The 17,028-nt window shown below is 36.2% G+C and overlaps 1 protein-coding gene across 1 annotated transcript in view; it reads right to left on the reverse strand.

The window, feature by feature from the left end:
* clcn2a (chloride channel, voltage-sensitive 2a) overlaps positions 1–17,028 on the reverse strand; it is a 93,694-nt gene that overhangs the window by 45,215 nt on the left and 31,451 nt on the right. Inside the window, exons 2-4 of the mRNA XM_056474534.1 lie at positions 4,422–4,553; positions 333–461; positions 91–224 (exon numbers count right to left, since the gene is read on the reverse strand). Of these exons, the coding sequence (XP_056330509.1) occupies positions 91–224; positions 333–461; positions 4,422–4,553 (395 nt within the window). The remainder of the gene's footprint in view (positions 1–90; positions 225–332; positions 462–4,421; positions 4,554–17,028) is intronic.

The raw sequence follows: 17,028 nt of genomic DNA on the forward strand, positions 1-17,028 counted from the left end.
TGAAATAACAGATGTGATCACAGGCCAAGGGCTTAAAGTATTTCAGAATTAGCAAGCTTATCTGGGATCAGATATCCCCATCTCATGCACCTCTTTGCCCAGAGGCATGCCACTTCCAAGGGCACAAGTTAAGCCAATCACTTTTGCGACGAAGGTTTTGAAAGTGAGGTACTCTTTCAGCACCACACCTCGGAGGATGGTCTTCATCTCTGGGATCCCAGAGCCTGGAGGAAGAAAAGACCAAAGGGGGTTACAAAGAGATCTGAGAGCACATAAAGGCCGTTTGACTTAAATTGATTACGTGAGTCTGTGTGTGCGTCGCTCTCTCTCACCCACTGCCTGTGGTGCCAAGATCTGTGTGAAGCCGGCGGAGAAGGTGATGAGGACCACTGGGTACGTGACCCAGGCTAGATACTGCAGCAACATGTTACTGTGCAGACCGCCGTACATCCACTTCTGTGCTGCAGACACCGACACACACACACAGCCCATAATTACACCTCTGCAGAGGACTGCGCTTATGTACTACTCACTGTTATTTTTAGTCAAAATAGTGTGAGTTGTGCTTTCACGCTGAAAATTATATAAAGAGGAAGTGTTACTATGCAGACCAGCGTACATCCATTTCTGTGCTGCAGACATAATTACAGCTCTGAAGAGGCATAAGGTGCATACTAATTGGCATGCGCTATTCTGTTACATTTTGGGTATGAATGAATGAATGAATGAATGAATTACATACTTGAAATGGATAACCTTGGGTCACTCTAAACCCCATGAAAAGAAAAGCCAGAGTTATCTCGCTTCACGTTTCAGAATACTTTACTTAGTGTTTACAGTTACCGCTGGATGTTTGTATGCTGTCATTTCACACTGTACATTCCTGTACCCTGAAGTTTACTTTCTTATTTGCATTTCTTAGGTGGCTCTCGAAGGCATCCAGATCTTATATAATGCTGACTGCACTATTTCTCAAAATGGAGTTTTCAGAAAATAAAGACAAGAAATTACCAATTCCTTTGTTTTACATCACCATTTGACATTTATCAACTCACGTGCTGAAACTGCTGTTTACGCTGCAAAAAATGCTTTATTACTTATAGTTTTCAGTTATAGCATTTAGCCTCACTGACAAGTGGCAGATACATTTGTATTGGACTTTAAAGGTGCCATAGCATTTATACAATATGTCAACCTTTTTATGATGTTTAAACAGAAGGTATGTGGCAAAAAAAAAAAAAAAAATATATATATATATATATATAAATATACACATACACACACCTGTCCAACTGCTCGTTAACACAAATTTCTAATTAGCCAATATCATGGCAGCAACTCAAGGCATTTAGGCATGACCACAGTGTACCCATCTTCTGATGGCTACTTCCAGCACACTCTCGGAAAAAAAGGTACATGGTGGTACAAATAATGTTCCTTAAGGAACAGTTTTATGTCTTTGTAAAAATTGTATCTTATATGGTACAGAAAAAACCACTTATGATACTGTTCTGTACCTTTTATGGTACATTTGAAATGAAGGCAAAGTGATTTTATGAATAATTTCCATATTAAAACATGAATAATCATTTAAAAGCATATGATTAAAGAAACTCATAAACATTAATTATTAAGTTGTAAAATACAAAACAACTGGTAAAACATAAAACTAAAGGTATTGTAAACTAAACATTTAAGGCATTTTTAATAAACATTTGATAAGCATTTTCTGATAAATTATTTCATTATTGATATCTGCACCTTTAGGCTTTCCACTACGCATGTGAGCTGGCAAAAGTCCTGCATATGCAAAGTGTTCATGCAGACATTTTACTATTGTAAAACTAATCAGACGTACATCTTGTTACAATCCTTTTGCATGATTCTATATCTACTTTAAAATTAAGTCAATTAAACTAACTTGTAAGTGATTACAAAGTACATGTATTGTACATGGGAGATTGAATTTCGGTAACATTTTTGTGAAAAGTGTTGTGAAATGTTTAGCAAAAGAATGACTTTTGACTTATGTTAAAGTATTTTGTATTCTTTATTATAAAGGTGTGTTTACACAAAAAGAAACTAAATAAAAAAAGGTTTAAATATAAATGGCATGAATTCAAAATTTCCAAGAACAGGACTGGCTACTCCAGGGATGCATCCGGAAGCTATAAAATGCTGCCAATGAATGATGCATTTCAAGGTGGGAAGGCATCTAGGCATCTTAATTCTAATCTAGCTTCACTTCCTTTCTCCTTAGAGACCTTCATCTGATTGATTTTTGAAGGCAGCATATATGTATCCTTCGCCGGCTTTGATATCCCATAATCCTGCGCATTCCATTACCGACAGTTAAAAAATAAATAAATAAAGACGCTGTCTGAAAGCTGTTTGGTGTGACTTTGTGTGTAAAATAAACTTTTCCTCTTTTAATATCATTTATTGTGAGAAATTAGCATTATAGTATTTAATTATTAACCTATACACAACTATACTGTATAATTTATACTATATATACTGTGCATATTTATTATGTGTGTAAATAAATACATGTACTGTATATAAAATAGACCGTTATAAAATATATGTATGATATGATACAAATTATATATACATTTATATATCTTGGTAACTAAAGAGTTTTAAATAGTTTTGTTATGTGTGTGTATCACATATACATAGTAAATATAAATAATACATAAACATGCAGTATATATAATGCCAAAACAAACTTTTATTTTGGATGCGATCAATCTTTGCCCAGCACTGAATAAAATACACATGATAATAATATGATAAATTTTCAACATGAATATACCACATTTCTTTCAGTGCAACTTTATATTAAGTGTCCTTAATTACTACAAACTTGCATTTAAATGAATAATTTGGCACATTGCACTTATTGTATACACTACCTGACAATAGTCTTGTCGTTTATCCCATTTGTAAGAGCAACAAATAATAACTTGACTTCTAGTTGATTATTTGGAAAAATGGCAGAAGGTTGTTTTTTTAGATGAATCATCTGCTGAACTGCATGCCAATCATCACAAATACTGCAAAGACCTATTGGAACCCGCATGGACACAGGAAAAATCATAGTTTGGAGTTACATTCAGTATGGACAAGACTTTTGTCTAAGCAAAGTGTCCTAATGGAATAATTAAAAATCAAGGCATGATCATGTTTTATTTTGGTAAAATAAATGTAATCTACTGGCCTTTGCCTTTTATATAAGCCACTTCTAAAACTTGGATAGGTGATAAGACTTTTGTCGGGTAGTGTAGTCCATGGTTTTACAATATATTTATACTTGAGAAATAATCTGTAATCTGTAACAATCATCAAAGTGTTTGCAATGTTTGGTACCATTTTTAATAAACGCTAGTGGTGAAAGAGTTAAGAATCATCTTTGACTTTGAAAGTCAGTTGACTGATTTACTCTGTGGCCCTGTTCTATGACACGCTTGATATGTAGCCCTCTTGCTGATTTGCATTGGTAGTCATATGTAATTTGTCAGTTTATCATTCTGAGGGGTGTGTTATATGCAGTCCTAGCAAACAAGGACCTCATTCATTCATTCATTTTCTTTTCAGCTTAGTCCCTTTATTAATCTGCAGGTGCCACAGCGGAATGAACCGCCAACTTATCCAGTATATGTTTTATGCAGCGGATGCCCTTCCAGCCGCAACCCATTACTGGGAAACATCCATACACACTTATTCACAAACACTCATACACTACGGTCAATTTTAGCATACCCAATTCACCTGTACCGCATGTCTTTGGACTGTGGGGGAAACCGGAGCACCTGGAGGAAACCTACGCGAACACGGGGAGAACATGCAAACTCCACACAGAAATGCCAACTGACCCAGCCAAGGCTTGAACCAGCGACCTTCTTGCTGTGAGGCGAACATGCTACCCACTACCCCAAAACAAGAACCTGTGTAAAACAAAAAAATGTAAAAAGTTTTATCTAAGCCGCTTGATGTAACCAGGATTTCATTTCATGTGAGTGCATATAATTTTTAGGACATCTGTCAAAAGTACTTGTTGTCAAATTTGTAATTTCCCCGAGGTGTTTTAAATGGGGAAAACACTTCACATACTTTAAGCTAATGCTGAAATGTTGACCTTGAAATGTGCCATTATTGTTAACTGATTGAACTGCCACATCCCCGGTCCTCTGCTCCTTATAAATAAACTCATTTGCCAAAAAAGAAGTCAGTGAGTTGGCACCAATTCGTTCCAGCATTAATGCACCTTCCGTCCCAGAATACACTCGATGACGATATACCTCACTGGAAAAAAACACAATACTTGACTGATTAAATGACACCATCTGTAGTTTCATGGAACCCTGTGAAGCAGAAAATTGTCCTTTTCTTTCTCCTCACTCTTTTCTTTCTCTCACCTTGCTGGCAGAAGGCAATAGTGTAGTCCATAGCCCAGCTGACCAGTGCCATGAGAAGCCCCAGGAGGATGAGGAAGATCCAGTCTTCACCCACACGGGAGATCAGGAACTTCTTACAGCGTGATGTACAGACTGCAAACAGACAATAAAGAGATATATCACTCAAAGATGATATATATTCTCAGTAATCATTTACTCACCCTTGTGTCATTCCAAACCTGCAACCAAAGCACTGAAGCTTAGTCTTGCACGACATCATTTTCATGCTATCCTGTGCATCTGCTTTCAAAAATCGTCTATTTTTTTTAGTGTGTTTTGAAAAACAACCTCTTGTTTCTCTCAGATTGTTCAATCAGTGAGTAATTGCATTCAATGAGTTGTTTTATTTAAAAGTAGACATTTCAGAGATTACGGAAAATTTTCCTGTTTGATTTTTCCATTTTATAAAATCACAGTATTTTGTTGTAACAGCATGTACACATATAAAAGCAGGCCAACTACATGAATTACCCTTAATTGTTTGACAAAAAAACATTCTTTCCATTAGGTAAAACACTCACTAAAACAAATAATGATACTTTGAACCAACATAAGGCATTTTTTTTTTCAAAATATAATTCAGCTTTGGTTCAAACATTAAACTTTATTTTTAGTCTAAATAAAAAATATATATTTATTGTGGTCAATACAAACTACATTAACAGAAAATACTTGTTATGATCACCAGTGATCCAGCCTTTGCAGATCGCTGGTAAACAGTTCAATTGCATAGAACTACAAATCCACCATTAAACGGACGACAAGATCCAGTCATGCACCACTCACACACCTGGCCTAGATCCCCATGATTGCAGACAGACACAGCTGAAGCTACTCATAAACTGATTACTAGGACTATTTGTACAGCACACGCACACGCACGCACATATATATATATAGAGACCATGAATTAATCACTTTAGTTCAAATTTCTTTAACTAAAACTCAAAGTAAATTTGTACTTTGGATGAAACTATAACAAATAAATGCAATGTTAGGCTATGTTACTGCTATTTATTTTATATTCAAGATCTGAGGTAAACTATCTGCTGATGTTTCAGTATGGCTATAAATGTCATGCAAGATAGTAAGGCAAGGCAAAGCAAGGTTATTTATATAGCACATTTCATACACAATGGTAATTCAAAGTGCTTTACATAAACAAGAATAAAGGAAACATGTATGAGAAAATAAAAACAAACAATTAAAAGGATTAAAACAGATAAAAACAGTAAAAAGGTTTTTAAAAAATGAAAAGAAAAGAAAGACACAATATTTCGGTTTACTTGATCCTAATGATCTGAGTGATCTGTTAGGTTTGTATTCAGTGAGCATTTCTGTAATGTGTTGAAGTCCTAGGCAATTTACTGGTTTATAGACAAGTAATAATACTTTAAAATCTATTCTGAATGTAACTGGAAGCCAGTGTAAAGACCTGAGGACAGGTGTGATGTGCTCTGATTTTCTGATTCTAGTCAGAATCCTGGCTGCATCATTCTGGATGAGCTGCAACTGTCTGACTGTCTTTTTGGGAAGGCCAGTGAAGAGATTGTTACAGTAATCCACACTGCTGCTGATAAAAGCATGAACAAGTTTCTCTAAGTTCTCACTGGAAACAAAGTGTCTAATTCTTGCAATGTTTTTGAGATGATAGTATGCTGACTTCTTTAACATGACTACTAAAACTCATATATGACTCCAGAATAGCACCAATATTCATGACCTTATTTTTTGTTATTTGTCCTCTAAAGCCAAGGTACGCATTCACCTCACCTCATCTCTAGTCCCAAATGCAATGACTTCAGTTTTCTCTTTGTTTGACTGAAGAAAGTTTCACTGAAGAAAGTAATCAAACTCACATTAGAAATACATAAAAACTGAAGAGCACATAAGCAGTATCATAGGCTACTGTTGTTGTTGCCGTGACATGATATAAATTAAAACATATTTTTAAAAAACATATGTTGCTATCATGGGTGCTTAGGATAAAAACACAGATTACATTACATGAAAAATACTGAATGTTTACTTTGTCTAATTATGACCACAGACCATTTTTATATTTGAATCGAGTAATGGCAGATGGGAAAATCTATTCAGGAAGGAATGTAATGTGGCCACATGAAATAAAAACTGCTGGTTTAAAGTAGAAGAAAAAACTAATTTGAGAAACTCATTCTTCTGTTAAACAGGCTAAAATCAGAAACCATAATTTTTCAGTTAATCCAATCTAAAAATGTACTTTGAATAAAAGACAGTCATTTAACTTTCTTCAGTGATTGACCCCATTAGATGTGTCATCTAGATGGTCCATTTTAATTCTAGAAAGGTCTAAATGGCAATTAACGCTAATGTCGGGGTAATCGGCAGTTGTTAAGGCCAAGAAACCACAAAATGTAGACAACCTGCAGTAAAATCTCTGATAGAAATGAACTCTGATAGAAATGAAGCCTGACACAGAGACAGTTTCTGCTGTTCCACTAAGACAGTTGTACAATACACAGCAAAATAATATAAGCTAATTAGCAGTTATCCACAGCTTGTGATGTACGTGTGTTCTGTTTATTTCCAGTATGATTTCAAACTACATAATGGGATCTCAGCTCTAGCAACTTGAAATTTGTGTCATTTATTGGCATGCTTGGTTTGTTTGGTCATGTTCTGTAAATTATGGTATACGTGACTTATTTATGATGAGCTGAAACAACAAATTTCTTGAGATTTCTTTTGGGACAACTTGATTGTTTTATGTTCAATTCACTTAATTTTGTCAAGTTATCGATTTGTTAAAGGGGTGGTCCACTACAATATCATATTTTAAACTTTAGTTTATTTGTAATGTAGCTGTGTAAACATAAACAACATCACTGAATGTAATACGCTCAAAGTTTAATGCAAAGGGAGACATTGGCTTTTACAGAGTTAGCTTAGCAAAGCCTACAGCGAACGAAATTTGGGGACTACAAAAAAAAATACATCTGGGTTAGTGAGATCACAATGGCTTCCAGTTACGTGCATACACCACACGTATTCACCCCATGCAGCAAAAGTCCAAACGCTGCTATTTCCACAGAACTTCTTCTGTTTCTGTATTTGGGCTTCCAAAGGACATGACACAAAAACAGAAGCACTTACAGTTTAATTTTAATTATGTTCCAGAGAATTATAAAAATATATAGCTAGCATTTGACAAAAGACCAGAATCTCTCTTCCAGAATCTCTCCCAGTTCAGAGCTGGATTCGGCTAAAAACTCCTTCAAATAAGAAGCTGCTCCAACCATAATAGAAGAAGCTGTGGATTGTGAGCCACAACCTGTAAGTATTTTCATTTATTCAAAGTGATCTATTGCATGCATAGTTTCCAGCGTTAATGGTATATTGTAGCAAGGACAGAAACAAGGATGTAAACAACGGGAAATGCTGTTTGGCACCGCTAACAATTTAGCTACATCTCAAATAACAAACTTGCAAAAAAAGATACGGGAACATTTCATATTACTTACACATGCTTATAACCCGAATATATGTGAAAGACACTTGTCAGATTTTATTTTAGAGAGCAGGCATGAGGTTCTGCTGTGTCCTGACTGGACATGACACTTCCTAGTGATGTGGAGCTGATCCATACATTATGTTAGCTGACCAATCAGAGTCTTTTGAGGGCAGGCTTTCGGAGAAACTTGGAAATATGATAGTGGTTTTCATGTTAGCTGAGTAGCGGTATATAATCAAAGTAAGATATATGAAAAAATAAGGTGATTTTTTTTTTTTTTTTTATAAATGAAGCATGAGCACACATTGCTTTGCATCTTATAAACACAACCAAGCCTTAAAAATACACTCTGGACCACCCCTTTAGGTTATCGATTTGTGTTGGGTAAACATGAACCCTGCAATTTTTACAGTGTATTTCTTCAAATTAAAAATGACTAAAAATGTCAATAAAAGGCAAACCGCAGCGTTACATGTTTAACATTAAAAGTTATCGGTAACACTTTATAATAACTACACACTATGAATCATTTACTAAGCATTAGCATCTAGTGAATTCATTATCTGTTAAGCATTAACTCTACATTAATAAATGTTAGTAAGTAGTTTATAACTGCAGCTACAAATGCTGTATTCTTGACCTATAAGCACCTATATAATGTGCTTAATAATTGTATTTTCATTCTTAGTTAAGGATTTATTTTTCATTACTAAATTAAGTATCGCATCATTTACAAACCAGTTGTATTTAAGAGTAGTTGAGGGTTTTTAGGATCATTCAGAATGAGTAAGTAAATGATTAATAAACTATTGAAATCAATGTTTATATATCTTATTATTCAGGCATATACTAATAGTTAACTAATATGTTAATAAATGCTTTATTAACTCAACTTCATGCAATTTTGTGACCCAATCTAAAGTGAGGACAAATTATGCTTTATAAATCCCTTATAAATGACAATTAAAGGCTCAGAATCAAATGAACAATAATATTTGCAATCTTTTCTAAAAAATAAAATTACTGTACAGTTTAAACATTGCTGAATAACAGGAGTGTCAAAATACGACATAAAACTGGATAAAACAACAACAACAACAATATAATAATTTAACAATATAATAAGATGCAATGTTTAAACTCTACAGTTATTTTATTTTAGAGAAGTTTGCAAAGATTTATTTTTCATTTGAAATACAGTTTTATTTGTGTCTCTTTAAATGAAAAGGAATGAATAATGTCATTTTTCCTGTTTAGAATTTAACTGAGTCTTTATTTGTCATTTATAAGGGGTTTATAAAATGTGAAAGTACAATTATTAAGCACATTATAAATATGTTTGTAAGTCAAGAACACAGCATTTGTAGCTGCAGTTATAAACTGCTTACTAACGCTTATTAATGTAGAGTTAATGCTTAACAGATAATGAATTAACTATTTACTGATACTTAATAAATGATTTATAGTGTGTAGTTATTATAAAGTGTTACCAAGTTATCCCTTAAAAATATCCGAAAGTGTATGTAACGCTATGCCAGCAGACTAACTACCTCGCCCAACTACTGACTCAGCTCCACTTCCTCTACAGTCACTTCCTGTTTGTGCTGTATTTCAGCAAGAGCTCAAGCCATGATTCCTTGCGATGTATTGCCAGTTTACCTGCCTTTGCCCCCTTGCTCTGTTTTGGACTGCTTGTTGTTGCCTTGATCATTGGCCTGCTTTCTCACCACATCTTCTGGATTTACCCTTGTGTATGTTGTTTGGTTTGGACTGCTTATATGTTGCCAACTCTCTGCCTGTTTATACACTGTAAATAAATGGAAAAACTATTGTTATTAACAAGTGGCAACCTCCTGCTCTCCCTCGTGAAGCAAATACGGAAGTAACTGAAACTGCAATTCATCAAAATTCCGCTTGTCCTGGCTCCATAATAGAGCAGATTTTTATTGAGCCCACTGTTAACATAGCTAACTTTACAGTAGAAAAAAAGATGTTTACAGGCTGGTACAAAGAACGATTTTGGTGCACATAGCTAATATTACCCTTCATGACAACTGTGAGGGGGGTGACATTTTTTTTTTAACTCATTTGTTTTGTTTATATTAAGTTATATTAAGTTTGCATAATTAAGGGTGTGGCCACTTAAATGACAGCTAGGTCTTGCTGGTAGTCATCAATTCACCTTAGCTGATTCCGGCTGATTAGCCGCTGAACTCGGCACATATATCATACTTTTGTGTTGTTTTATGTGGCTTTATACAGTCAGTTGCTTTTTGGAATGATTTCTTACAATTATTAGATAATATGGCATGCTAAGGGCACTTAATTGTGCTCACAAATCATTCATGTGGCCTCCTAGGTGAGTGAAATTATATACTTGCATACCATATCTATAAATGTATTTGCTTTACTTAAGATCACTTATCATTGATATTTTTCTTTATAACTTGAATGCACTCCAGAATCTGATAGATTGATTAGCTGTAGGCTCTAGAACAGTCATCTGAAATGTTGTCATTCAGTTTTATGCCTGGATTTCATAAATAGCCTTGCATTTACTAACACACACTACATTTGAAGTGTTTGGAAGTAATTTGCATTTTCCTTCTGTAGAAAAACATCATAAGAACAATGTTTAGTGGCTAAAATGTATTACAACAGTGTTTTTAAAGGACTAAACACTTTATTGATATATAGTAGTATACAACCAAGCACATGTGGTCAGAACACAGATAATAAAGAACACAGGTAATAAAGTATTAAGCGTTTCTGTCAAAGAAAAGCTCTTCTAAGCAAAATGCTAGAAGGCTTCTGTCCGCTTAAGTCATGACGTATCGGTGACGTATGGAATGCTGTTTCCGGGTCCAAGCCGCTTCTCATTTGAATTGAGAAAATGTTCGGTTGCCACTTTTTTGTCATATCACACTTTAAAGTGAATTGTATATAAAATCATAAGCCGCATTTCCACTATCGGGCCAGTGCGAGCCAGGGCTTTAATCGGGCCAGGCCGGGCCAATAGCCCGGGAGGTTGAGAAATGAGGCCGAAATCATGTCGCGTTTCCACTGTCGGGCTAGTTGCTTGCAGCGCGTCACGCAAACACCGCCCCCAGAACGTCCCCCGAATCAAACGTCACACAACCCGTCACACAACCCGCCCACTTCAGCGGGAACAAAAAACTCAAATTATAACCACAAACACAACCTGGCATCACTACGAGAGCTGGAAGATGGAGAACACTGAAGCGATTGCTTTTTTTTTACTGTTTGTGGTCTGTTGGTGTAAGGCCAGACAGCGATCCCTGGATAAGGACATTCGAGTTCGGCGGCATTTACTATGAACACAGATTTTGGCTGCAAGGTGAGTGAGTTGATCAAGCGCGATAGCAAAACAAATGTAAGGGAAGAAAGCATCTTATCTCCTCTTTACCTGACAGGAAAACTCCGCCTTTGTACGTAACCCCGCCCTGAAGCCCCAGTTGGCCCTCCTTGGCCCAAGGTATTCGGCGGGCCGAAAAAGGCCGGACGCTGGCCCCAAGGAAGCCCCGCTTTGGCCCGATTACGCCCCGGAAGTGATAGTGGAAACGCGACTGGCCTTGGCTCGCCCTGGCTCGCTCGCTTTAGGCGCGATAGTGGAAACGCGGCTATTGTGTACTCAACAGTCTCTGGACTTGGTGCTTCACAAATACCAAAATTAACAATTCGTCACCTTAGAATTATAAGGTTCTATCTGACATTTTTGTCAAAATTGAGTTATTGACATATTCTTATTAAATGACAACTTATTTACATTATGGGATGCTTTTTATAAGTTGTTTACTTTATAATAACTTTTTACTTTTTAAATAAACTGACTTTATTTAAAAAAACAAATCTTACACTTACTGTTTGCTATGGAATGCAAAACTTTGAAGCTCAATATCTTAAAATCATTCAGAACGCAGATAGAACCTTATGATTAGGTAAAAAATTAAATCATAATAAAAATGAATCCCTTTTGGCCATCTGATATTAGGCATGGATATATACATTGTGATCGGGATTTTGCGATCGAAAGTATTGTAACCCCTAGTTCAATAGAATGAAAATAAAGAAAACAGACTTTCGTATAAATAACCTTTATTAATTACGCAAAAAGGGATATTAAACAATTAACCACTTTGGTAGCAGGTGAGCAGAATAATCACAAGGTTTTCTTATCAGGTGCAAACGTGCAATACTCTCAAGGCAATTTGGGTCATACCCCACTCTTAAATAATGTGCATATATCCAATACATTAATCCTCAACATTCCTTATGACATAAGTCAACTCCTGGACACAGCTACGATAACTGTTACCCAGCAATAGCACCTGCAGGTATCCCCAACTGCACATCCTCAAAAAGCATTGATGCTCCCCAACCTTCCCAAATGTGTCTGAATTGTCTGCTCAGCTTTGTCTGCTTGACGTGCACGCCACACTTCCTCCTCACAACTGCCCCTCCATTCATAAAGACAGTGTCTGACCAGAAATTATTGTATTTCCCCTATCTTGCACCATTACCGTAAATACTACAAAGTTTACAGCCATTACAATATGGCTTTGTAATCGCTTTGTTAACATTTATTATTACCACTTGACGAGTCTCCCCATTCAGTTTGAAAGAGCACTTGGACCCGGAAGCTGCTTCACGTGACGTCACACTTAACAAGCAGGTAGCTCTGCTCACACTCTGCCTCTTTGCCCTTATTTGGTTACCCACAGTTGGAGTGAACAAAATGGCGCCGGTTGGCCACGTCCACTTGTAGCTTCATTTGCACCCTTCAGAAATCTATGGGTGACGTCACGGATACTACGTCCATATCTTTTACAGTCTATGGTTACTAAGCATATAAATGAAAGAAAATGAAAGTCTATTACCCTCAAAAACGCAGTTTTCTGTTTGTTCAAACAAGTTTTTTTAAACAACTACCAAATTCTTGAGGGTTTTTTTGTGACCTCTTAACTGTTTTTTCTTCAATCCACTTAATTCCTTCATGTTATGCCAACACAAACCATTTTTATAAAGCCCAGCATTTTTTACAGTGTATTGTGATGCACTTATGGTAATTATATAGCAACATTTTCCCTTCCACATTTTATTTCTTTATTTTTGCTTTTCATTGCTCTTGAATGACCCAAAGGTGAGTAAATGTAGACATTGTTTTCATTTATGACTGAATTAATCCATTAAGCATCTCCAACACACACAATTTCCCTCTTCTTTATAGGTCACTCTGTGTTCTCAAACATAGCGTTTGGCTGTACGAAGCGTAAATGAACAACCTAGAGCAATTACCCGAGCCCAGCGGTAGGTTCACAGTGTGCTTTAATGAAGTGAACAATTGGTCATAAAGGAGCTCGTTTCCCCTGGATTCCCACGTTTCCAGACTCATGAGAAAGCAGAGAGTGTGAACAATCGCGCCGCTGCATTGGCGGATGGGATTGCGGAGCCCCAGACAGGATATATGGCTTGTGTGTGTGAAGATAAGACACTTCTAAAAGAACGTAGAATGGGACGGGTCACGGCAGGTGATGGGACGCCTCTGTGTGCATGACAGAGATGCTGCCTCTCCAGCCTCTGCGCCCACTGAGTGGCCCTTTGCCCGAGCAGGAGCTGGCACGATTTGCCTACTGAAGTGGCACAACAGATGTCTTTGCTCTCAAAATAAACCCTATAACAATCCACAACCAAAAAAACCCGACCAAATGTACAGCAATTCAAGACACATATTGGACGCACAAACCTGCAGTGCTTATCTCCAAACCACGCCAGCCAGAAGTGCTGAGATGCAGCATATTTTGACATTTAATTGGAGTTTTGAGGTATAACTGTATAAATATGCAGAGCTCATGCTTCCCCACACATATTTTAGCGTCTTTGACAAGTGAGTCACAGGCCAGCACTGGAAGTGACATCCTTATGTGGCATGCATGCATAATATAACAATGTGTTATATATCCCAGATCTATTTATATCCCCCGAGCGAGTAGAAAGGTGTGGTGAGAGGCAATAGTATCTGCCCTCGATCTGCCTGACGTGACAACTTATGCAGCATTTTCTGCATCCAGCCTCTCTCTGAGCAGCAGTCGCAATTTCCCACGAGGGTGAGCTGGTGGACTGCTGCCAGTGCTCTGTTTTCATCCACAGATTCAAAACAATTAATACCGAAATAGGCCGATTAAGTCAGCTATGGCGGTAGGACTTCACTCTGAAGTGGCACTGAGAACAAACAGCAGGATGCTGACAGCTTGTCGCAAATCTACCCCCCTCTGTCATCTTAAAATGCATAAATAAACTCTGATGACACCAGGGAGACGAGTGATATGCGCTTATATGTGCTCTGTTCAACATGGATTTGTACTTGTTTGCTTTAAACGCAAAACAAAATGACAGCATGCTTTATCAAAATACACACAAAAAAAAATGGAAACTAAACCGTGTCTTTCCTTCAAAGTACATTTTAATATTGGGTTAGGTGAAATTGACATGACATGAATTAGCATGGCATTTATAACTGTACTGAAAGTACCAGCAGATATACAGGTACAGTGCATGTGGAAAGTATTCATAGCGCTTCACTTTTTCCACATTTTTTTATTTTACAGCCTTATTTCATAATGGATTAAATTCATTTATTTTCTCCAAATTCTACACACAGTACCCCATAATGACAATGTGAAAAAAGATATTCAGAAAAATCACATGTAGCTAATTATAGGCCTATTTCAAATCTTCCATTTATGTCTAAAATACTAGAAAAAGTTGTTTCTGCCCAATTATGCTCCTTTCTGCAGACGAGCAATGTTTTTGAAGTGTTTCAGTCAGGTTTCAGAGCTCATCACAGTACAGAAACTGCATTAGTGAAAATAACCAACGATTTACTCTTAGCTGCTGACCAAGGACGCATCTCGCTATTAGTTTTACTCGATCTTAGTGCGGCATTTGACACCATTGACCACAGTATCCTCATAAATCGCTTAAAGTCTACAGGTGTCCAGGGACAGGCTCTACAATGGTTACCGAACCTTCACAAGTCAGCCCAGTAAAGTATGGGGTGCCTCAAGGATCAGTTTTAGGCCCTTTGCTGTTTACAATATACATGCTACCCCTGGGAGATATTATTAGAAGACATGGGATCAGCTTTCACTGCTATGCAGATGAAAAACCTGAAAAATCACATGTACATGAATATTCACAGCCTCATATACCATTATATGTATTTATTATAGTTTAGTACAATGTACAACTTTACTTGAATTTTGTCAAAGCAAAGTAATTTAACTAATTCATCCTTTGAGTCAGTGTATATTTTTTTCCTTGGGCAGAATAAACACACCAAAAAAAACAACAACTTTCAAGCAGTACTTTATTCAATTAAAAATATATCTTTCATGTCAGTTTAATATTATTTGTTTTATTTTTCAAGTAATATATTTTAAGTTCAAAACAAATGTTTTTGATTAAGACCTCAACTAAGAAAAATTGTCTTGACCAATGTAAATTTTTAAGGTTATTCACACAGGCCAGTGCATGCGTATTAAACAGACGCTCAATATGCTTTGCACTTTCACATACTTTTAAGGCTAATTATTTATTTTTCATTGGCTCAAGTGATCAAATTTAGATGTGAAACCATTACCCTTATCTTTTTAATTTGCATGAATGAACATTTATGTGAATTGTTGTTTTGTTTAAAGCTATATCTTCTTGTTTAGAACAAAATGGCCCTTTAATACAGTGGTTCCCAAAATTTTGACAGCTCACGACCCCCAAAATAACAATATGACAGTAATTCACCATGCCCACTCTCCTCTGGGGTGGTTATACTGTAAATATAAAAAAAATCACCCACATGCACACACACCAATAGGCCCATGTAAATACAAGCATACTGACAACACATATCCAACAGTTTAACAAATATATAATTTTTATAGTAGGGTAATTTATTCATTTGTTTAATTTCAATATTAACCTCACCTAATTAGAGGGAGTGTCACAATGTTTGGAGCTCAGCAAGTCCGCTTACTCAGCTTAGTCCCTGATTTATCAGGGGTCACCACAAAGGAATGAACTACCAATTACTATGTCATATATTTTATGCAGCAAATGCCCTACCAGCCACAATCCAGTGCTAGGAAACACAACAAGTCCATTCTTGGTTTAATTTTGAAGAAGGCCACTGGGAGATTGTCCTCCACATTCAGTTGTGACCTGTATTTATTTGAGTGCTGAAAAAGTGTCAAAGTTTAACATGGTGGCTAAAAATCGATCTGCTGCAACTGATGCTATTACTGTATTGATAATCTGGCGTAATCACCCCAGGGATAGCAATCCACTGGCTTTTTATTTGCATGTTGTTTTTTTAAATGTGACTATTAACTACTATTTTTAGTAATATTTTATTATTTATGGATGTAATTCTGTAATATTTGAATCCCTAACTTTTTTTTCAAATTTTGGAATTCACCAAGTGACTGGTATAATATTATCTTTTCTTTAGGAGGAGTTAAACCTTAAAGATAAGTGTCATTTCCTAATATCAAAAATATTGACCATACTGTTTTAGAGAAAATGATTACTAAACCAGAGCTTTTCTACTTCCATGTATGATTTGGCACACTTTTATAACAAAAGATTGTCTCAAAGGCTAGATCCAATAACTCCTATAAGAATTTACACCTTATCTTTTGTCAGCCTCTTTCCTTGGTATACTTTTAAACCACCAACAAGCTTTAGACCATCGCTTGTAGAGACTGCTAGATATACTAAATACTGTGAGCAAAAATATTGGCTCAGCTTGTGACAGTAAACTAATACACAGACTGCTGTCTCTGTCATTAATTTTTAATAAGAAACAACTCATCCACTATTAAGAACCCTACAGGCGCATCCAAATACCTTTTTGACATGATAAACAATCTCAGTAGCCCATTAAAACATGCTATCTCTGGTTCCGAGGAGCTTGTGATTTTTTTTTTTCCAGTTATTCTCAGACAAACTAATCAATCACATATCTGATTGCCAAAGAAAAATATGAGCTTCTGACATGTG

This window comes from Danio aesculapii, chromosome 2 (genome assembly GCF_903798145.1).
Source record: "Danio aesculapii chromosome 2, fDanAes4.1, whole genome shotgun sequence".
Classification (NCBI taxonomy): Eukaryota; Metazoa; Chordata; class Actinopteri; order Cypriniformes; family Danionidae; genus Danio; species Danio aesculapii.